Below are 22,473 nucleotides of genomic sequence, written 5' to 3'. Positions count from 1 at the left end.
GGAGGATTGCAAAATGCAAAGGAATTCCTTCATAATTCTGTGAACAACAGCAAGTTTCAAGTTTCACAGATCTATGACCTTCTTCGAGAGAAATCTCAACCAGCTTTTGCATGGAGATTTGTATGGAGATCTTACATTCCCCGCAAATTTTCATTTATCACATGGCTTGCCGTTCATCAAAGGCTACCAACAAAGGATAGACTTGCTTTCCTAGACATCAATACCGACTGTTCAATGTGTGTGGGTGATAAAGAAACGGCTCAACACCTCTTCTTTAAATGCCCCTTTTCCTTACAAGTTTGGAATCAAGTCCGGATGCATTTTGGGTTTCACAAATGCACGAATGCAATCAAGAGCTCAATCAAGTGGATCAACAGATTGCACGGAGGAACACGCTTGCGTTCGAAGGCAATTACCATTGCACTTATTTGCACTATTTATCACTTATGGAGAAACCGAAATAGAGTTCACCACGATGAAGATCGGTTGCCCATCGATGGCCTTGTGAATAACATTGCCAAAGACGTGTACCGAGTCATCTTCTACCTTTATCCCATTACATAATGTGGAAAAGTTTCATTGTTTTGCTGTATTGTGTTTTGGTCCCCCCATTTATTTGGACCATTTTTTCAGTTTTACTTATATGGAGAAGATCTCAATGGGTTGGACATAGGATTAATCCTCCTCCATCTTGTTTTTCTTAGTTGGCTTTGCCACTGCTTTTGGTTGTAACAATGTACAGCATGTACTAGATGTTTTGATCCGGGTCGGGGCATGCCTCGTTCCCTCAAGAATATACATTTACATTTCCTCGAAAGAGTGATCCTGGCTATGGACGACTGAGGCTAAAGAATGTGCTAATACATTTGACGATATAGGAACTAGAACAAACAAACATTCTAGAAAAGAGGACACACGAGATCTACAAGCGTCCATAGTATAGCCGATACAAAAAAAAAAGGAGGTTTATATTAAAAAAAGGAAAAAAAAAAGTGGGCTCAAATAAAAGATATTCGGCTCACAGAGTAAAAGAAGAGCCCAATCCATTGTTAGAAAAAGGTCCTGTTATAACCTAGAGAAACTTCTGAATGTGAAGTGTGAAGGATCGAAAAGGCGCGCAGTCCGAGAGAGACAGAATGGGGAGTGAAGAAGAGAGCACAGTGAAGGAGCCGCTGGATCTCATCAGGCTCAGCCTCGACGAGAGAATTTACGTCAAGCTCCGTTCCGACCGTGAACTCCGCGGAAAACTTCATGTACCATTTCCTTTTCCCTTCTCTTCTTCTAGGGTTTCTGATCTTCTGATGATTAATATTGCCTCTCTTTAGCTCCTAAATCTCGAATTATGCTTAATTATTTTATTTTTCAAATATGATGTTTGTGTATCTATATTTCTAGATGTCTGTTTGTATGTTTCTTCCACTGTTAAATTGGTTTGTTTGCCTTATTTCTGTTTGAGGAAGCTAGGATGTGCTTTATATTGCCGTAAATTTGGAAATTATCATAGTATATGTTAAGAATAAACTAGGACTTTATTATACTAGCACCGTAGGAGAAGAAGGTTGAATGCCGGTAACAATTCATGAAGTCCAGCAGTACAGCTATACGAGTATTTGACTTTAACTTTCATGATGGCACTCTAGTTTTTTCTGTCTCTCTTTGATTTAGTATTATTTCTCTGGGGAAAAGATAATTGCATACACATGCCTTCCTGTTTTTACTCTAGGGTCTGCTCATTCTCTTAACTTCACCTTGGGTTCCCTTTTCTTCTGCCAACCTTCCATCCTGCATTGTCAAAAGGGCATCTTTGTTGTGAATAATCTGGAAAAAAAAGTACTTCTTATTTTGGTTTGACATTTTTTCTGTTCTTGTTCATGGTTAATTTTTTAAATTTCCTCTCCCTCTCAATTCCTGATAAAACAAACTTGCAGTGAACGTATTGTTCTTTGATGAATTACTTCTTAATCCTCATGTTGAGTAACTTGAAGTTTGTGAAGGAGGAAGGAATTGGTAAAATATATTGCTGTTAGTGGCTATGAACTAATGCATTACCTAGTATAAGGGGAATCTTTGTGTGTGTTGTGTGTTTTTTTATAAACATCTCTGTTTATTTTGTGTTTCTGAGTTTCCAAGGTCATTTTCCAGTTCATGATATTTGTTTGGAACTATATATGAACTGGAATTGAATGGAAAAATTGATTTTACTTAGAGTGGCAATCTTCCATTGTGAGACTAAATTTATCTTGTATGTTGTTTTACAGGCTTATGATCAGCATCTTAATATGATTCTTGGTGATGTTGAAGAAATTGTGACAACTGTTGAGATTGATGATGAAACATATGAGGAGATAGTTAGGGTATGATCTTAGCCATTCTTCCTTTATATTTGAAATTGAAATTATAAATTTAGGTAGCATCCTATAGGGACCTGCGTTGTGGTAATTTCTAGACGTATGGTAACTATTTGTGTGTATTCATTCTCATTCCCTTTTCAGACTACAAAACGGACCATTCCTTTCCTTTTTGTTCGTGGAGATGGTGTAATACTGGTGTCCCCTCCTCTGCGGACTGCATGATTGACCAAAGAAATGGTATTGCTGTGGTAGTGCGAATGATGTACTATTTCAAAAGGAACTTAGGCTCGCTAGCTTTTGGCTTGTTCAAAAGTGTTACTGTGGATATTATGATCTGTTGGAACGAGTATTATTTGTGTAACAGTAAAGTGCACCCTTTATTACAACTTAAAATGCCCTAGTATTACAGTACAAATTTGAACTTATTGCGTGAGTATGAATGGAAGGAAGGCCTTCTCTTTATGATAGATAGGAGGAAAAGATAAGTGCGGTTTAAAATCTTTGGCAAAAAGAATGTAATGATAGTGGTAGCTTAGGCAGATTGAATAAATTGGATTTTGCATTGATATTAAAAAAAAAAAAAACCTTAACTAAGGGTACGACATATATATATTAGGGGGGATTATGTGAATGTGGGGGATGAAGTGCAAGAGTTGCGGGGACTCAAATCAAAGTAGATGATTTGAATGGGTAGACGACATACAAGAATTGCAGGTCCCATGGAGAGTGATGTTGAGGCCACGATGATGTGAACATCCAGGGTCAACCACGGCGCATCCACGGCAACAACAGTGCACCGCATGAGGGCAGCGGTGGCTGTGAGACAAATTGCTAACCTCCTCCTCCGGCATTCCCTGCTTAGATTTTCTTAAGAATTGTATCTTGTTATCAACGGCAGCAATCCGGCGGTCCATTATGTGTAGGAGTTGATTGAGCTGGTGGAGTGACAACGACAAGTGATGGTATCCGGAGGAAGTTGGCAGCAGGTTTTGTGTTTGGGAGTGGGAGGAAGCGGTGGAGGAGGTATCACTTGGTTCCGCCGCCTCTGGCTCTGCCTCTACCTGTACCTCCTTGGCCTTGGCCTTGGCCTTTTGTTTGTACAAAGTAAGAAGTTGGTGGAGATGTTGGGGTTGGGGTGGCCATACAAGAAGTTGTTGGTGTGCATCGGCGTGTTTAGCAAATATGATTGCGCCTACATCAATCCCGCACAGTATCGACAGTTGTTCTATCTTCTTTATCAAACTCTTGGTCCTGTGTTTGAATTTTGTTCTCCTGCTCCTCTCGTTGCTAGTAAATTCTAACTTCACGGTCTGCACCCCATATCATACCATACATATTAAACTACTAATCACACCAACCAATATATTATTATTATTATTATATATAAATACAACCCAACAGTTTAGTTTTAACAATCTCATATTCCAAATGAATTAATGCATATTACCATACCTTCTTCACCATATTGCCTTATCTTATCGATCAGATCAAAGAGACAAGAAGGATGGGAATTGAATTCGCATTCCCCCCCGCAGTTTGAGCCGTGTTTTATAATAAAGGAGTTAAGAATTGTCTATTTTGAGTTTAAAAAGAAATAGCAATTGCTTTTTGTATAAACTTGTGATTCTGATGATCGATAATATATCCCCAATCCTATGATGACACTATTATTATTTGGCATTATTAGTAAGTACCTATTTTGTGTTTGGAATAAGTTAAGGATGTACCATAAAAATGATATTAGGGAAATAAATTTTGGATGATTCCTATGATTATGGAGCAAGAGAAGAGAGAGATTATTTCCCTTTTCCTTTTTTATATTGTTTAAGTAAAGATCGAATGAATGTTAATAACAATTTAACTAATTACTCACATATGATAAGTGACTTTTCTTATACATGTAATACCAATTGTTTAGCGGTTGTATTTATAAATTTATGTCTAGTTTTATTTGAAAATTTTGATTGAATAATTTTACAAGTAAAACCTAATTAATTTTGGTTATTTTATGATTAATATATTAAAAAAAAATAAATAATCGGGGAGCAAAGACAAGAACAAGGATAATAGAGAATATAAGAGTTAAAAACAACGAATATGCTCTGTATATTTCCACCTCATTGCTCTCTCTATTTGAAACACAAATTTTAAAACTAGTATGCTAAAAGATTGGCACATATTCTTCGAGAAAGTTTAAGATTTATATACAAGTCTGCCCCATTTCAACTAAATTTAAATTTATATTATATGCTCAACATGTAGGTTTCCTGGCAAAGCAAGTCAAAAGAAAAAAATGAATAAATAAATCTGGAATTGGAAATTGTATAATACCGTAAAAAAATTAAAAGTATACAAAAGCCGCACCCTACTAATCTGCTACTAGAAAGAAGTAAAGTTGAAGAGGGGAGAGAAAGGGCAGCAGCCATAGCCATTAGCCAATGCCATGGATTTTGCTCTGAAAACTCAGTATTCCTTCTTAGTGGCAACTTCTCCGATTTCCCACAAGTATTCGCCAAAACTTCGGGGAGGTTTTATCGTCAAGTGCTCCTCTCCTCCTCCTTCTGTCGCGCCTCCTTCCGGTATCGGAAACACCTTTCTTTATCTTTATATGTGTATGAGTCGAGGAGGCGAGGGACTGCCGCCTGTGAATCACTAACACTTGTGCTCTCAAACTATGAATTTTAAATCTTTTGGATTTCTGCATCCTTCCCATGCGGGAATGCTGGGTGAGGAGACTAGAAGAGTGTTGCCTATACGCACCTTCACTCCTCTCATGTGTAGAGCTTGTGGTTAACTTTTCAAAAACTCTTACGTACATTTAGCACTCTACTTTTATTTGGGACCCCCCCAAAAAAAAAACTTTATTTGATTATCATATTTGAGAGCTAAAGTTTTGCCACTGTTTTATCTGATTCTAAACTGATTCCATCCTAAAGAGAAATGAAGTTTCCAATTTGAATCTTGATGCATAGTTTCGTTTTTCTCTCTCCCCACTGACGCTGAAGTCACTCTCTGTTACTTTATCAAACTTTTAAGTCATAATTTTGTTCAACTCAGGATTGGTACAGAGACCATGGAAGGTAGCAGATGCTAGGCTTGTGCTCGAGGATGGTTCAATTTGGAAGGCAAAATCCTTTGGTGCTTCTGGGACCCAAGTTGGAGAAGTGGTTTTCAATACATCATTGACGGGGTGAGATATCTATTTCTTCTTTCCACTCATTAACCGACTATTGCATTTATATATACTAATGATAAGCCTAAGTTTACTAAACTTTATTCCTATACAGTTGATGAGCTGATACATATTATTTGCCTGTTTCATTTCATTGAAATAAATAATAAGCACAAACTATGCATTGAGTCCTTGAGCCAAACTATATTAACATTCCAAATAGTTTAGGGAAGGAAAAGGCCTGGGAAAGGAGAGGAGAAAATTAGGCTGGCACGACATTGAAATGCATTGCCAAGGTTAGCATGCCAAATCAGAGATTAGTGGTTTCATCATATTTCTCCTGTAAAACTTCCAAGATTAAGTGAAAGTGCTTTTCTTGTGCAATTGTATTAAAGAGCCTATGATAGCCACGGAAAAAAAGCAAGCTTTGCCAAGTTTAATAAGATTTAGGAGTAAAACTTGCCAGCTGTGAAAAATATATACTCCATACCTAGTTTATTTATGCTTACACATTCACTATTGGGGGGAGCTTATAAATCCATTATTGTTTTCTTGATTGAATGCTTTGATTTACTTTGTTCCTTCTGCTTTGTATTGGGAAGCAGGGAAGAGTCTTGATACTTCATTGCATCTTATGCAACTGATATTGACCCCTTTTCTTTATGTCCTGACATTGCAGATACCAGGAGATCCTTACTGATCCTAGTTATGCTGGTCAATTTGTGTTGATGACAAACCCTCACATTGGGAACACTGGTGTCAATTTTGGTCTGTACTCTGTTCACTTTGTGTTACGTGTTTCAAACATTGCATGTTTCTAAATCAGAATACCTCCTTTGACAGATGACGAAGAATCTAGACAGTGCTTTTTGGCAGGATTAGTAATTAAAAGTTTGAGTTTAAGGTGAGCTACCTTTCCCTCTATGGACTTAACATGCTTGTTTTTGTCCTGCACTTTTCATCCCATTGCTGAAAGTAATTAACTAATGATGTTTTCCAGTACCTCGAATTGGAGATGCACAGAGACATTAGGTGACTATTTGGCTGCAAGGAACATAATGGGGATATGTAAGATCTTCATATTACACTTTGCAGACAACTTTATATTTGGCTGGCTAGAATTCATGTTGAAAGGTTATTTTTTTTCTATCATACAACAGATGATGTTGACACTCGTGCAATTACTCGGAGATTGAGGGAAGATGGAAGTCTTATTGGCGTGCTGAGCACAGAGCAGCAGAAAACAGATGAGGAACTTCTAGAACTTTCTCGCACTTGGGACATTGTTGGTATGCATCTTGCTTTAGATGCATCTATTGGATGGCATCTTTTGCATGCGAATCATATAGAGCTTTATTATAATTGTTGTTGTTTGCTTGCAATTTTACAGGTGTGGATTTAATTAGTGGTGTTTCCTGTAAGGCTCCTTATGAATGGGTTGATAGCACAAAATCAGCGTGGGAGTTTAATTCTAATGGAAGAAGCCAAGAGAGTTTCAATGTGAGTATTAGTATGTTTTTTTATACATATGCAGCAACATTCAACACCACACTCATTTTGTATTCATTTGGCTGATGAAGGTTGTTGCATATGATTTTGGAATCAAACATAATATACTAAGGAGATTGGCATCCTATGGGTGTAAAATTAGTGTTGTTCCGTCAACATGGCCAGCATCTGAAACTTTGAATATGAATCCGGATGGAGTTGTTTTCAGCAATGGTCCAGGAGACCCTTCTGCAGTTCCTTATGCTGTTGAAACAGTAAAGGAAATAATTGGAAAGGTTCCTGTGTTTGGCATTTGCATGGGCCATCAGTTGCTTGGTCAAGCTTTGGGGGGTAAAACCTTTAAAATGAAGTTTGGGCACCATGGTGGGAACCATCCTGTTTGCAACCTTCGCAATGGCAGTGTTGAGATTAGTGCCCAGGTATGTATGTATGTATGTATGTATGTATGTATGTCAATCACTCCCTTTGACTCATTATAGCAGTAGCAATTAATTAATGGGTGCAGAATCACAACTATGCTGTTGATCCTGAGTCACTCCCTGAAGGTGTAGAGGTAACTCATGTGAACTTGAATGATGGAAGCTGTGCTGGTCTTGCCTTTCCTGGACAAAAGCTAATGTCACTTCAATACCATCCCGAAGCATCTCCTGGGCCTCATGACTCAGATCTTGGTATGTAATTTATCTCTTTCTCCTCCTATAAGTTTAATTTGATAAGCAGTTATAAGAAGTAAGAATTATAATGGCTGCATAATCTGCTGCTGCACATTCAAACATCCACTTCTTCATCTTTGACTCTTATGAAGCTATTTTGGGTGCAGTTTTTGCAGAATTTATACAACTCATGAAGCATAACAGAGGATGAATATGAAGGGTGTTTTTGCACAAGGAACATATTTATATTTATATAATAAAACCTGCCATTTGCACCAACCTTGAAGCTTTCAAGAGTTGCCTTGCTTATTAGCCATCTTCACTTCTCACTCTCATTAGTTTAGTTAATATGCAAATGTATTTTTGTTAATTGCCCAAGATAAGAGTATAAGACGATGAGTAATGTAACTCTCTCTTTGTCAAGTGCTAATAAGCCAAGAGAAATAAAAGTCTTAAAAAACCAATAATTGCACTCCACTTGATTTCTTCTTCCTAGGATTACAATAATACTGCAAATGGCTGCATTTTGTTTCCATGAAGATCCCGCCTTCTACTTCTAATCTAGATAATCATTCTCAACGAGTCCATAGGAAGTGACACAATTTTTATCACTGAGTTATGTCAAAGATCAAAGATCTTGAGCTACTGATCTAAGAGAACAACCCAAAAAATAAAAAAGTATCGTGAATTTCTTCATGCTCGTTCCAAGTTCAAAGTGTCATTTGTACATATAAGAATCCCCTTCATTACATGATTTCATATTGATAGATATAGGATATATAAGGCAACTACTTAAAAGTACATTTTGTGCTGTACCCCTTCCTATATAATCCCAAGTTTTGTGTTGCCTTCCATGGGGTTAGGGTCCAACTTCATGGGATACCTAATAATTATTATAGTTGCATACTGGTCCTATCCTATAGCAATGTAATAGTTTACTTCCTTCATAATTTCTTTTGTCATTTTATCATTGTTTAACGAACCTGATGGATTTTAATAACCCGGGTGGTCCGAATTACAAAACCCGATTAAATAAATGGGGGTATGACAAGCTAATGAATCGTAAGTATACCGCGGGGGTAAAATATATATTGAATTGTATAACGCTATTACAAAGGTAAGCAATGTAATAAACAGACAAGTGTGTTGAAAAGTAAGTGAGGATGTCCTGATCAGACAACCAGCGAGCTTTTATATCAACCCTAGGCGTAACTGATCCGGAAAAGACGCAGGGAAGCGCGCCTAACGCCCAGGCCGTAACCGCCGCCGCGAGACTCGGGCAACGTGCGGACCGCCGAGCCCGGACGCTCAGCCGGGCTGAGCGTGCTGCGGACCGCGCTCAGCTGGGCTGAGCGTGTTGCGGAACACGCTCAGCCTGGCTGAGCGTGCTGCGGGCTGAGCGTGTCGCGAGCCACTCTCGGCCGCGGCTGACCGTGGCTAGCCCGCCACATGGCTGCCTCCGGGTCGTACTTGCCCCGGTTCCTTCTTGCCCGGCTCTTGCTCCGCACCCGGTCCTAATTATTCCATCATCAGTCCCCCACTCTCTGAGTTGCGAGATTTCGGCAACGAAAGAGAGTAAACACGGATTATTTATAAGCCTTCGCATTAGACCGGGTCAGAGTCCGTCCCAACTAGAGTCCTTGCTGCACTGTGACTGTTATCCGAAACTCTATCTCAAAGTTGTTCTTATCCGTCCAGAAGTTCAATCCCTTCAAAGTTCTTACTCTTCCCAAACTATAAATACCCCACACCATTCAACACTTTTCACCCCTCATCATCTCACTAAAATTCCCCCTATATAAGCCCTTTTACCCCCTTCATTCTTCTTTCGTATTTACATTGCCACATTACTTCCCTCCTCTCTTTCTACATTCCAACCGACCAAAGCACCACCGAGCCACCATCAAAGTGCCGCTACCAACCGCCGGCCGCCACCTCGCCGTCGCCAGGCCGCCGTTACCGCCGTCGCCACCGACCGTCGGCCGCCACCGAACCACCACCGAGCACCGTGCTCCGCCGCCGCCGAGCGTCGAGGCCCCGCCGTTGAGTCCGGGCATCCGTAATCCGTGTCACCCGTCCAAGTGCGTCTACCCCTCTGCGCCTTCCCTGGAGTCGGTTAGTAGTCCTTCTCCCCTTTTCATGTTCCAAATTTGGTTTCCTCCCAGCGTCTGAGTCTCGCTTAGCCTGCATGCACTCTTCCTCGTACGACCCGTACGAGAGTTTTCTAGATTCCATCGACCGCTTTGAGCTCCCCTCCTCCAGCGAGGAAGCTCTTACCTACGAGAATTTTCCCTATCCTTTTGACGGGGTTCCCGAGCCTTCCGTGAATCTCATGGACGCCGCTCCGCGCTATGTTATAGAGCCGGCGTCGCTACTCGAGCCCTATGACGAGTCTGTCCACACACTGCTTGACTCCCGCGTCCCTGGCGGGACTCTGGCTCAAGCCTTGACCGACTATGAGATCGAGCTCGCCAAGTCTCTTGTCGGGCCCACAGTAGAGCTTGTCCTTCCCGTCCCTGGTCGAAGTATCCTGGAGCCCCCTTCCCCTCGCCACTTCGGGGTGCACCTTACCTCGCTCCAAATGGGGCTCGCCTTCCCATTACATCCCTTCATTATTGAGTTCTTGAACCACCACCGCGTGGCCTTGGGGCAGTTAGAGCCCAACTCCCATAGGATCTTTTCCGCCTTCCTGGTCAGGTGTAGTCAGATGTCCGTCCACCCATCTCTCAGTCTGTTCCAGCAACTCTTCCAAGTAGGCGGTAGTTCGGGGGGGGCCCAGGGTAGGGGCTATGCGGGAATCTCTGCCCGCTCTAAGACCCGATTTTTCCAGGATATTAAAGTGGCTAACAAGTATTGGAAACCCAAGTTTGTCTTTATCTCCACCGGTCCCGGTCTTCCCTTCGAGGTTCCCTGGGGGGGATACCTCTCAAAAGCCAAGGTCGACCCCGTACCTTACCTCTCCTCCCATTTGAACGCTTTCCTCAACGGTCAACGGGGGGTTTGCTCGGAGCCTCTGGTCACTCCCGAGGCCCTGCACGATATAGGCTGCGTGCGTGGTGTGCCGCTTCCCCCTCCCCCTCAACCCCTTGTCCCCCGATTGTTAGTGTTGTCCTCCGGGGAGTCCGGAGGTTCCGAGGGCGATATAGTTGAGGGCGAGGAGTCGTCGTCCGGTGCTTCCGACCCTGACTATCGTGGTTCGTTCTTTTCCCATGATTTTATTTTGCTTGCTTTGTTCGATACATGCTTTGCTTGGTATATAACTTGCTTGTTCTTGCGCGTTTTAGGGATGAGCGACGAAGCTGAGAATGCCCGCGCGGTCCTCGCAGCCTATAGGAGCCAGAACAGCAAGANGCGGAACACGCTCAGCCTGGCTGAGCGTGCTGCGGGCTGAGCGTGTCGCGAGCCACTCTCGGCCGCGGCTGACCGTGGCTAGCCCGCCACATGGCTGCCTCCGGGTCGTACTTGCCCCGGTTCCTTCTTGCCCGGCTCTTGCTCCGCACCCGGTCCTAATTATTCCATCATCAGTCCCCCACTCTCTGAGTTGCGAGATTTCGGCAACGAAAGAGAGTAAACACGGATTATTTATAAGCCTTCGCATTAGACCGGGTCAGAGTCCGTCCCAACTAGAGTCCTTGCTGCACTGTGACTGTTATCCGAAACTCTATCTCAAAGTTGTTCTTATCCGTCCAGAAGTTCAATCCCTTCAAAGTTCTTACTCTTCCCAAACTATAAATACCCCACACCATTCAACACTTTTCACCCCTCATCATCTCACTAAAATTCCCCCTATATAAGCCCTTTTACCCCCTTCATTCTTCTTTCGTATTTACATTGCCACATTACTTCCCTCCTCTCTTTCTACATTCCAACCGACCAAAGCACCACCGAGCCACCATCAAAGTGCCGCTACCAACCGCCGGCCGCCACCTCGCCGTCGCCAGGCCGCCGTTACCGCCGTCGCCACCGACCGTCGGCCGCCACCGAACCACCACCGAGCACCGTGCTCCGCCGCCGCCGAGCGTCGAGGCCCCGCCGTTGAGTCCGGGCATCCGTAATCCGTGTCACCCGTCCAAGTGCGTCTACCCCTCTGCGCCTTCCCTGGAGTCGGTTAGTAGTCCTTCTCCCCTTTTCATGTTCCAAATTTGGTTTCCTCCCAGCGTCTGAGTCTCGCTTAGCCTGCATGCACTCTTCCTCGTACGACCCGTACGAGAGTTTTCTAGATTCCATCGACCGCTTTGAGCTCCCCTCCTCCAGCGAGGAAGCTCTTACCTACGAGAATTTTCCCTATCCTTTTGACGGGGTTCCCGAGCCTTCCGTGAATCTCATGGACGCCGCTCCGCGCTATGTTATAGAGCCGGCGTCGCTACTCGAGCCCTATGACGAGTCTGTCCACACACTGCTTGACTCCCGCGTCCCTGGCGGGACTCTGGCTCAAGCCTTGACCGACTATGAGATCGAGCTCGCCAAGTCTCTTGTCGGGCCCACAGTAGAGCTTGTCCTTCCCGTCCCTGGTCGAAGTATCCTGGAGCCCCCTTCCCCTCGCCACTTCGGGGTGCACCTTACCTCGCTCCAAATGGGGCTCGCCTTCCCATTACATCCCTTCATTATTGAGTTCTTGAACCACCACCGCGTGGCCTTGGGGCAGTTAGAGCCCAACTCCCATAGGATCTTTTCCGCCTTCCTGGTCAGGTGTAGTCAGATGTCCGTCCACCCATCTCTCAGTCTGTTCCAGCAACTCTTCCAAGTAGGCGGTAGTTCGGGGGGGGCCCAGGGTAGGGGCTATGCGGGAATCTCTGCCCGCTCTAAGACCCGATTTTTCCAGGATATTAAAGTGGCTAACAAGTATTGGAAACCCAAGTTTGTCTTTATCTCCACCGGTCCCGGTCTTCCCTTCGAGGTTCCCTGGGGGGGATACCTCTCAAAAGCCAAGGTCGACCCCGTACCTTACCTCTCCTCCCATTTGAACGCTTTCCTCAACGGTCAACGGGGGGTTTGCTCGGAGCCTCTGGTCACTCCCGAGGCCCTGCACGATATAGGCTGCGTGCGTGGTGTGCCGCTTCCCCCTCCCCCTCAACCCCTTGTCCCCCGATTGTTAGTGTTGTCCTCCGGGGAGTCCGGAGGTTCCGAGGGCGATATAGTTGAGGGCGAGGAGTCGTCGTCCGGTGCTTCCGACCCTGACTATCGTGGTTCGTTCTTTTCCCATGATTTTATTTTGCTTGCTTTGTTCGATACATGCTTTGCTTGGTATATAACTTGCTTGTTCTTGCGCGTTTTAGGGATGAGCGACGAAGCTGAGAATGCCCGCGCGGTCCTCGCAGCCTATAGGAGCCAGAACAGCAAGAGGGCCCGCCGAGGGGAGCCCAGCCGGTCACGTGTACCGCGTGCCGCGCCTCGGTCCTCCCCTCCGGGTCAAGCGCCGGTTCCACGAAGTCGCCACAGCTCGGCGTCCACCATAGCGGACAACCCGGCGCCTGGCTTTGCTACCTCCGCTCTCGGCTTTGCAGCCCCGATGGGCTCCACGTTTGCCATGCCCTCCGCCCCTCCAAGTTGGCCTGTGTCCATCCCTCCTTCGGTCTCTTTGCTCCAGGGGGATGTGCTAGCGGAAGATGTGATGCGGAGCCTTGTCTCGACCCGCGATAAGGAGTCGTGTCGTGGCCGCCCGGATTACCGCTCGTTAATGGAGGTATGTCCCTATTTTGTGTATTTCCGCGATCCTCCCCCTCTCCTTCGGTTCCGCGGTTATCTTGTTTGCTCGTCTTTCTGCTTGCAGACCGTGGTTCGCTACGGGGCCATGGGAGACGCTCTGGAGGCCGAGGCCAAGGCGCGCCTGGAGCTAGAGGCTCAGATGAGGGCGCTGAATCTGCAATGTGATCAACTGAACTTTCAACGCGAGCAGATGGCCTTGCGCGAGAGGAGAGCCCTCGAGGTGCAGAGAGCCGCCGAGGAGGCGTCGACCGTGGCTGTGACGCGCTACCGCGAGTCCACGGCCTTCCCAGTGGATGTGCGGGCTTACATCTCGGAGCACGTGGAGGAGAGCTATGGGGTGCTGAAGTCCACTAGGGCGGGGAAGCGATACGTGGCCATGGAGGCTGCGCACATGGCCGACATTGGTGAGTACGACATGCAGCACAAGATCTACACGCAACTGCGGTGCCGAGACCCGTCCTTCGACCCCGAGGCGTGGGGACTCCCTTTGGAACTCATAGATCCGGAGCCCCAAACCGAACCCGCTGCTTCTCATGGCACATCCGGGACTGGAGCTGCCCTCGGTGATGATCCATTCCCTGGTCTCGCGCTTGGCTTAGGTGGCGCGGCCGACACCCCGCTGGACCAGATTCGCCTTTCCCCGGGCATGGTCAATTTCGACCAGGCAGGGACCTCTGGGGCGCGCGATCCTTAGTGTCCTTGGAGGCTCCCATGTCGTTANAGGGGCTATGCGGGAATCTCTGCCCGCTCTAAGACTCGATTTTTCCAGGATATTAAAGTGGCTAACAAGTATTGGAAACCCAAGTTTGTCTTTATCTCCACCGGTCCCGGTCTTCCCTTCGAGGTTCCCTGGGGGGGATACCTCTCAAAAGCCAAGGTCGACCCCGTACCTTACCTCTCCTCCCATTTGAACGCTTTCCTCAACGGTCAACGGGGGGTTTGCTCGGAGCCTCTGGTCACTCCCGAGGCCCTGCACGATATAGGCTGCGTGCGTGGTGTGCCGCTTCCCCCTCCCCCTCAACCCCTTGTCCCCCGATTGTTAGTGTTGTCCTCCGGGGAGTCCGGAGGTTCCGAGGGCGATATAGTTGAGGGCGAGGAGTCGTCGTCCGGTGCTTCCGACCCTGACTATCGTGGTTCGTTCTTTTCCCATGATTTTATTTTGCTTGCTTTGTTCGATACATGCTTTGCTTGGTATATAACTTGCTTGTTCTTGCGCGTTTTAGGGATGAGCGACGAAGCTGAGAATGCCCGCGCGGTCCTCGCAGCCTATAGGAGCCAGAACAGCAAGAGGGCCCGCCGAGGGGAGCCCAGCCGGTCACGTGTACCGCGTGCCGCGCCTCGGTCCTCCCCTCCGGGTCAAGCGCCGGTTCCACGAAGTCGCCACAGCTCGGCGTCCACCATAGCGGACAACCCGGCGCCTGGCTTTGCTACCTCCGCTCTCGGCTTTGCAGCCCCGATGGGCTCCACGTTTGCCATGCCCTCCGCCCCTCCAAGTTGGCCTGTGTCCATCCCTCCTTCGGTCTCTTTGCTCCAGGGGGATGTGCTAGCGGAAGATGTGATGCGGAGCCTTGTCTCGACCCGCGATAAGGAGTCGTGTCGTGGCCGCCCGGATTACCGCTCGTTAATGGAGGTATGTCCCTATTTTGTGTATTTCCGCGATCCTCCCCCTCTCCTTCGGTTCCGCGGTTATCTTGTTTGCTCGTCTTTCTGCTTGCAGACCGTGGTTCGCTACGGGGCCATGGGAGACGCTCTGGAGGCCGAGGCCAAGGCGCGCCTGGAGCTAGAGGCTCAGATGAGGGCGCTGAATCTGCAATGTGATCAACTGAACTTTCAACGCGAGCAGATGGCCTTGCGCGAGAGGAGAGCCCTCGAGGTGCAGAGAGCCGCCGAGGAGGCGTCGACCGTGGCTGTGACGCGCTACCGCGAGTCCACGGCCTTCCCAGTGGATGTGCGGGCTTACATCTCGGAGCACGTGGAGGAGAGCTATGGGGTGCTGAAGTCCACTAGGGCGGGGAAGCGATACGTGGCCATGGAGGCTGCGCACATGGCCGACATTGGTGAGTACGACATGCAGCACAAGATCTACACGCAACTGCGGTGCCGAGACCCGTCCTTCGACCCCGAGGCGTGGGGACTCCCTTTGGAACTCATAGATCCGGAGCCCCAAACCGAACCCGCTGCTTCTCATGGCACATCCGGGACTGGAGCTGCCCTCGGTGATGATCCATTCCCTGGTCTCGCGCTTGGCTTAGGTGGCGCGGCCGACACCCCGCTGGACCAGATTCGCCTTTCCCCGGGCATGGTCAATTTCGACCAGGCAGGGACCTCTGGGGCGCGCGATCCTTAGTGTCCTTGGAGGCTCCCATGTCGTTATCTTTTTTAGATCGTTTATTGTTGGATATTTCTGTTGTTGTCGTAGCGTGGACTACTCGTTCTTGTGCTTTGACATGATGGCTGGAATTTGGTTGTTCTCAACCCCAGCCTTGCATGCTTGTTTCGACTTTGCTCGTTTTGCTTTGCCTTCAATAAACTGCTTTCAATAAATTGCGCTTCTTTGCTATCTGCTGCGTGTTCTGTTGGTGTGGCGCCAGCTAGTCCGTGCTTGGCCGAGGCCTAGGCCGGGCACGAGCCCAGTCCGTGGACACTCGGCCTTGATTAACTTGCGCTCGGTTTTGGTTGGGCCCTTGGCCCCGTCCCCGAGCGTCTGTGCATTGCGTGATCACTATCTTTCCCTGTTTCTTTCCTTTGCTTTTTTATATGCTTTTGCTTTTTTGAGTTGGCGTCGGGTCGCCAGACTTAGTCCTCCGACCCTTAGCGCATCCGTTCGATGGTACGTGAGGCGTGCGCCTCGTACCCTCCCTAGGGTGCTAGCCGGCCTAGGCCGGAACCTTGTGGTCCCGCGCCTAGCGGCTCTTCCGTTCGGTGACAGGCGAGGTCGGGCCCCGTGTCACCCCTAGGGAATGTAGTCGTCCTAAGTCGAGGCTATCTAGCCTTGCGTCTAGGGACTCTTCCGTTCGGCAATAGGCAAGGTCGGACCTTGTATTGCCTCTAGGGTGTTTTGGTTGTTTCGAGTTGGAGCTCCCTGGCTCGCTAGACTCAAAAGACTCGGTTGATCCGAAAAGCGTGTGATGGGAAAAATGCTGCTTTATTGCGTCACGAGAAAAGAAAAATATGAACTGAAAGGAGGGCGGACCGCCTTACACTTTTGACGTTACTGGAAGTACTTAACTAAATGTTCTGAATTCCAGACCCTTTCTACTTCTTTGCCCTTCGGCGTCTTCAGCTTGTAACTGCCGGGGCGGACCACGGCTGAAACTATGTAAGGTCCTTCCCAGCGCTTGGCTAACTTGCCACCATCCAGGGGCTTGCTGGCTTCGCGACGTCTTAGCACGTAATCGCCGACTTGGAAGTATCGGGGTTGTGCTCTTCTGTCATGGTATGCTTTAGCCTGTCTTTGGTAGTTCTCCGCGCACACCATGGCTGCTTCGCGTTTCTTGTCTATCAGATGGAGGTCAGCCCGGTGGTGCTCCTCGTTGCGTTCGGGATCGTATTCCTCACTTCGTCGCGTCGGAATGATAGCCTCTGCCGGAGCTCTGGCTTCGAATCATAGCACAGCGCAAATGGGGTCTCGCCTGTTGCTTTTCGTGGCGTGGTGCGATACGCCCAGAGGACCGCCTCTAGGTTCTTGACCCACGCTCCTCCCGCCGCCTCCAGGGTCTTCTTCAACCCGTCTACTATTGTGCGGTTGGCATTCTCCACCTGGCCGTTCGCCTAGGGGTAGGCCACGGAGACTTGGGTGTGAGTGATGCGCCACTCCTGGCAGAACAACTTGAACTCCTTTCCCTCGAACTGGCGACCGTTATCGGAAATGATTTGCATTGGCACCCCGAAACGGCATAGTATGTTGGAGTATACGAACTGTTTGCACCGGACGTTGGTAATGCTTGCTAGGGGTTCGGCCTCCACCCACTTCGTGAAATAATCCACCGCGACGATGACATATTTTCGCTTGCCCGAGCCCATGGGCAGGGCTCCTACAATATCGATGCCCCACCTTGAGAATGGTATGACGGAGCTAATCGGGGTGTAGTTGGTGGCGGGTCGGCCCGGGCCGATCTGGAATTGTTGCCAAGTAGGGCAGCTCCGTGCGTAATCCGCACATTCCTTCGCCATCCCCGGCCAGAAGTAGCCTTGAAGTATGGCTCTCCAGGCCATGGTATACGCTCCCTAATAGGCTGCGCAAGTTCCTTCGTGAATCTCCTCGATGAGAGCCCGGGCTTCATCTGGGTATAAACACCTTAGCAGCGCCCCGTTATATGACCTCTTGTATAGGATGTCCCCGATAAGCTAGTATGTCGGGGCGCGTCTCTTGGCTGCCTTAGCGTCGGCCTCATCCGGGGGTAGGGTGCCCGTCTTCTTGTACTGTACGAGATGGTCCAACCAACAGGGCGGACGGCTTTGCACGAGCATGACCAGATATGCCTCCAAGCTGGACTTATGGATGTCCTCTATCCTTGCAATTTTCGAGATGTATTCTGGGGTGGCCTGGCTGAGCTTGGAGAGTGTATCAGCTTTCGCGTTTTGCTCTCTTGGTATTTGCAAGATTTCGTGTTGGGCGATCTGCCCCAAGACCCGGAGCACCACGTCGCGGTACCGGATCATCCTCTCCTCGTTTGCTTCGAACTCGCCGGACACTTGGCCGACCACGAGCCTGGAGTCGCACCGAATTTTCAGCTTTTCGACCTTCATGCTCACTGCGAGCTGGAGTCCGCACAGCAGCGCCTCGTACTCGGCTTCGTTGTTTGATAATTTAAAATGGAAACGGAGGGCGTAATACGCCCGGAATCCTTCCAGGGTTACCAAGACGACCCCTCCTCCACATGCCTTGCTACTCGAGGACCCATCAGTTGATAGGGTCCACCACTCTTCCTCCTCGTTCCTTGCCTGCTCTGTGGCGTCGCGGGCAGTGCACTCGACTATGAAGTCTGCGAGGGCCTGCCCTTTGATGGTTGGTCTGGGCTTGAAATGGATGTCAAATTGGCTGAGCCTCATAGACCACTTCACGAGTCGGCTTGCCGACCCTGCGCACCTTAGCACCGCCTCCAGCGGTAGGTTCGTGAGTACGTACACTGGGTGAGCCTGAAAATAATGATTTAACTTTTTTGCTGTGGCGTCGACAGCGAATATGGCCTTCTCTATTGGAGAGTATCGGAGCTCTGCCCCCCGTAGGGCCCTGCTCACGTAATACACAAGTCTTTGTACTCCCGTGTCATCCCGGACCAGCACGGAACTGATCGCGGCTTGCGAGATACCCAAGTACAAATATAAGACTCCGGCTGACCTTCTGATCTCCTCTCGCTGTCCCGATCCCGGTGGGGGTGGGGAACTTCAGGCACAGGTGCTCCATAGATATGACACACCGGAGGTCCTCTAAGGCTGGGCGGCCAAGGATGATGTTGTGCGCGCCACCAAGTCTCACAACCACGAACTCAACCTCCCACCTTTTGACGTGTGGTAGGTCGCCTATTTCCACTTCCAGGTTGATGGAGCCTTCTGCCTCGATGGAATCCCCCATGAACCCCGCCAACGGGGTCCGCACTGGCATCAGCTGCTTCCTTGACAGGCCAAGCTTGGCGAATGTGTCATGGTACATAACATTCACCGAACTTCCCGTGTCCACCAGCACTTGGTGCACGATAATGTTGTTAATGTCAAGCCTGATTACCACTGCGTCGCGGTGTGGTAGGGGGCCCTCCGGAAGGTCATCGTCTGTGAACACAATGGGATCCCTCCTCGGCTTCTTTTCGTGTGGCGTGAACACAATGGGATCCCTCCTCGGCTTCTTTTCGTGTGGCTGACGGACGACTTCCCCTACGTAAGGCTTCTTTTCGTGTGGCTGACGGACGACTTCCCCTACGTAAAGCTTCTTTTCGTGTGGCTGACGGACGACTTCCCCTACGTAAAGGCTTCGAGCCCATTTCTTCCTCTCCGATTGCGTGTCTCCCCCTTCCGGCCCCCCCGAATATGACATGGATTTGCTTCTTCTCGGGGGGGTGGGAGTCATCCGATTCCTTCTCCTCTTCCTCCGTGGGTTGGTCGAGTTCCCTTCTGCGGGACCCGGAAGCGCGTGGTCCGGAACCACCCTTCTTTTTCCAGACGTTGCCTGGGCCTTGAGCCTTGCCCTGGCTGGGTCGTTTTACGTATTGGCCAAGGTAGCCCTTCTGAATGAGTTCCTCGATCTGGCGTTTGAGGACCATGCATTCCTCCGTGTCGTGCCCTATCTGCCTGTGGAACCGACAGTATTTGTTGGGGTCGGCGTTGGGCGAGATCTTCAAACACTCAGCCGGGTACGACACGATACCCATGACCTCGGCATGCTCTAGGATGGCGGCCAACGGGTGCGTCAAAGGCGTGAGACAACGCAATGGGGCTAACCGTGGGCCTTGGCGCTGGGGCCTCGGGGCACGGCGGTCCTCCTGAGGTGCCTTGTCTCGACGCCCCCTCTCCTCTTACTTTTTCTTCCGCTCATCCTCCTCCGCCTCTGCGAACCTCGTTGCTCGGTCCAGCAATGCCGCATAAGTCTTCGGCGGATTCTGGACGAGGTCGCGATGAAAGGGTCCTGACCTGACGTTGCTGGTGAAGATCGGCACGGCCGCCTTCTCGTCGAAGTTGTCAACTGACCTCGCCTCCTTCTTCCACTTAGCTAGGTAGTCGGTCAGGCTCTCTGTGCTCCCTTGTTCTAACTTGCACATGGTCGTGAATTGTTTCTTCTTTGGGATGCTGCTTGCAAAATGCGACAGAAATTGCCCCGAGAGGTCGGCAAAGGATGAAATGGACCCCTCGGGTAGGGTCGTGAACCAATCCTGAGCCTGGCCATCTAGGGTCACGAAGAAGCCTCGGCACGTAACGGCATCACTGGTGTCCGTCATCATGATGGCCGCCCGGTACCTGTTGATGTGAGCCCGAGGGTCGGACGACCCCGAATAAAGTTTTATGGTTGGCCAGCGCAAATCCCGTGGCAGGGGCTGGGCCATGATGTCCTCCGTGAAGGGTGAGGTTAGCGCCTCCTGCGGCACCGGCGCTCCTTCCCCTATCTCCAATCTTCTTTGGAGCTCGTCCAATCGTCTACGCAGCTGTTCCATTTCGTTGTGAGGAGATCCCGAGGGTCGGCCTCGAGTTTCACCAGATTGCTCTATTCGCGAGGCCTGCTCGTGCCGGGGCACGGCACGGGGCTCGGCGCTCGGGGCTCGACGCAACGCCGATCCCTCGGCGGGCACCTCATTCTGGGGCCCGAAGTCGAGGCGTTCACGGACCGGGACTTGCGTGCCCAATCGCCCGAGAGCGAACTTGGTAGCTCGAACCGGCCGGGCTCCGCCGGTCTCACGTTGCGTGGGTCGTCCTCTAGGGGCCTTGTTCCCTCCCCCTCTTGCCGAAGGTCGTGGGGAGTTGACCTCCGCATCCATGCGAGGCTCGGGGGTTGGAGGACGGCGGGTGCTTGGATCCCCACCCGTCGTGACGGACCGAGTGGTGGGGCCACCAGGCCCCCCTGAAGTCCATCCAAGATCTGCGTCAGCACAGTTGTGGCTTGCCGAAGCGCGTCCATCCCCTCTTGGAAGCCCGGGGCTGGGGGTGGAGGAGGTGGGGCCGGCCCGGCCTGACGGTTACTGTTGATTACGTCCCTGAGGTCGCCAGTCGACCTCACATGCATGGTTTGGCGACTCGCCGTCCCGTTAGGAGTGCCGGCACGGGAAGGCGCGCGGTTACCATGTGATCCGTGGGAATTGCCGAAGTTGGATCCAGACCTTGCCATAGCCAGTGGTTAAAGAAATAGCACGCTCGAGCTGTCACGTCGAGCTCTCAATGAGAGCACCAATGATGGATTTTAATAACCCGGGTGGTCCGAATTACAAAACCCGATTAAATAAATGGGGGTATGACAAGCTAATGAATCGTAAGTATACCGCGGGGGTAAAATATATATTGAATTGTATAACGCTATTACAAAGGTAAGCAATGTAATAAACAGACAAGTGTGTTGAAAAGTAAGTGAGGATGTCCTGATCAGACAACCAGCGAGCTTTTATATCAGCCCTAGGCGTAACTGATCCGGAAAAGACGCAGGGAAGCGCGCCTAACGCCCGGGCCGTAACCGCCACCGCGAGACCCGGGCAACGTGCGAACCGCCGAGCCCGGACACTCAGCCGGGCTGAGCGTGCTGCGGACCGCGCTCAGCCGGGCTGAGCGTGTTGCGGAACACGCTCAGCCTGGCTGAGCGTGCTGCGGGCTGAGCGTGCCGCAGATCACACTCAGCATGGCTGAGCGCGTTGCGGACGCTCAGCGAGGCTGAGCGTGCCGCGGACGCTCAACCGGGCTGAGCGTGCCGCGAGCCACGCTCGGCCGCGGCTGACCGTGGCTAGCCCGCCACATGGCCGCCTCCGGGTCGTACTTGCCCCGGTTCCTTCTTGCCCGGCTCTTGCTCCGCACCCGGTCCTAATTATTCCATCAGAACCAGTTAACTCATACCCTTGTTAGGGACACCGACATGCTTGAGATGATATCTCTCTTATTTGTATTCAACATTTACTAAGTTAATAATATGCATTTAAAAAAACAACCAATTTAACATATAAGTATTACAATATATATTATAAGTAACGATTTATTTTTCAATTTAAATTGGTATTAAATTTTATACTATACATATTGCAATTTATTTCATAAGTAACATTTTACATATAAGTATTTCAATATTTATCATTAAAATAATCATTTTACCTTAAACAATATCACAAGTTCATACACATACATATATAAGAGACGGATCATGTGAGAACCACATGTCAATGAGAGAAGTGACAACCAATCGCAATTGTCAACATGTCCAGATCTAACATATTAGAAATACTATTTTTTTTTAAAAAATAATGTGATATCATTTTTATAAATAATTGAACTTTGAAGTGTAAATAAATTATATTAAAACTTAAAAGTACAAGTAATAGTTTCATATCATGCAACGGGAATACTATTTTTTTTTAAAATAATGTGATAACATTTTTATAAATAATTGAACTTTGAAGTG

The 22,473-nt window shown here is 48.8% G+C and overlaps 3 protein-coding genes across 4 annotated transcripts; 2 read left to right on the top strand and 1 right to left on the bottom strand.

The window, feature by feature from the left end:
- Positions 1-1,044: 1,044 nt before the first annotated feature.
- LOC115998130 (sm-like protein LSM3B) lies at positions 1,045-2,776 on the top strand. The gene is made up of 3 exons (XM_031237613.1): positions 1,045-1,253; positions 2,259-2,354; positions 2,493-2,776. Exons 1-3 carry the CDS (start codon positions 1,137-1,139, stop codon positions 2,571-2,573), a joined length of 294 nt encoding a protein of 97 aa, XP_031093473.1. The 5' UTR covers positions 1,045-1,136; the 3' UTR covers positions 2,574-2,776.
- LOC115998129 (MADS-box protein FBP24-like) lies at positions 1,679-3,851 on the bottom strand. Of its 2 annotated transcripts, XM_031237612.1 has the most exons (3): positions 3,804-3,851; positions 3,055-3,661; positions 1,679-1,782 (listed from the first exon to the last, which is right to left on the bottom strand). In XM_031237612.1, coding segments are annotated over exons 1-3 (621 nt in total). In that variant the 5' UTR covers positions 3,816-3,851; the 3' UTR covers positions 1,679-1,780. The 2 variants fall into 2 exon arrangements, with proteins under 2 accessions (XP_031093472.1, XP_031093471.1); XM_031237611.1 differs by lacking the exon at positions 1,679-1,782 and having other exon boundaries at positions 2,902-3,661.
- An 851-nt stretch (positions 3,852-4,702) lies between these two features.
- Positions 4,703-8,162, top strand: LOC115998639 (carbamoyl-phosphate synthase small chain, chloroplastic-like). Its single transcript, XM_031238261.1, has 10 exons — positions 4,703-4,930; positions 5,409-5,541; positions 6,203-6,291; positions 6,367-6,427; positions 6,524-6,591; positions 6,684-6,812; positions 6,914-7,023; positions 7,104-7,451; positions 7,538-7,703; positions 7,853-8,162. The coding sequence occupies exons 1-10, from the start codon at positions 4,795-4,797 to the stop codon at positions 7,894-7,896; spliced, it is 1,284 nt and encodes a 427-aa protein (XP_031094121.1). The 5' UTR covers positions 4,703-4,794; the 3' UTR covers positions 7,897-8,162.
- The last annotated feature ends 14,311 nt before the right edge of the window (positions 8,163-22,473 follow it).

Source organism: Ipomoea triloba, chromosome 12, assembly GCF_003576645.1.
Source record: "Ipomoea triloba cultivar NCNSP0323 chromosome 12, ASM357664v1".
Taxonomy (NCBI): Eukaryota; Viridiplantae; Streptophyta; class Magnoliopsida; order Solanales; family Convolvulaceae; genus Ipomoea; species Ipomoea triloba.
Note: the sequence above shows the minus strand (reverse complement) of the source record. Positions and strands in the feature narration are given on the sequence as shown.

Coding starts and splice junctions, on each gene's coding strand:
- LOC115998130 (XM_031237613.1), top strand. CDS start 1,137: ATGGGGAGTGAAGAAGAGAGCACAGTGAAGGAGCCGCTGGATCTCATC. Junction 1,254..2,258: donor AACTCCGCGGAAAACTTCAT/GTACCATTTCCT, acceptor GTTGTTTTACAG/GCTTATGATCAGCATCTTAA. Junction 2,355..2,492: donor CATATGAGGAGATAGTTAGG/GTATGATCTTAG, acceptor TTCCCTTTTCAG/ACTACAAAACGGACCATTCC.
- LOC115998639 (XM_031238261.1), top strand. CDS start 4,795: ATGGATTTTGCTCTGAAAACTCAGTATTCCTTCTTAGTGGCAACTTCT. Junction 6,428..6,523: donor ATTAAAAGTTTGAGTTTAAG/GTGAGCTACCTT, acceptor GATGTTTTCCAG/TACCTCGAATTGGAGATGCA. Junction 6,813..6,913: donor TCGCACTTGGGACATTGTTG/GTATGCATCTTG, acceptor GCAATTTTACAG/GTGTGGATTTAATTAGTGGT.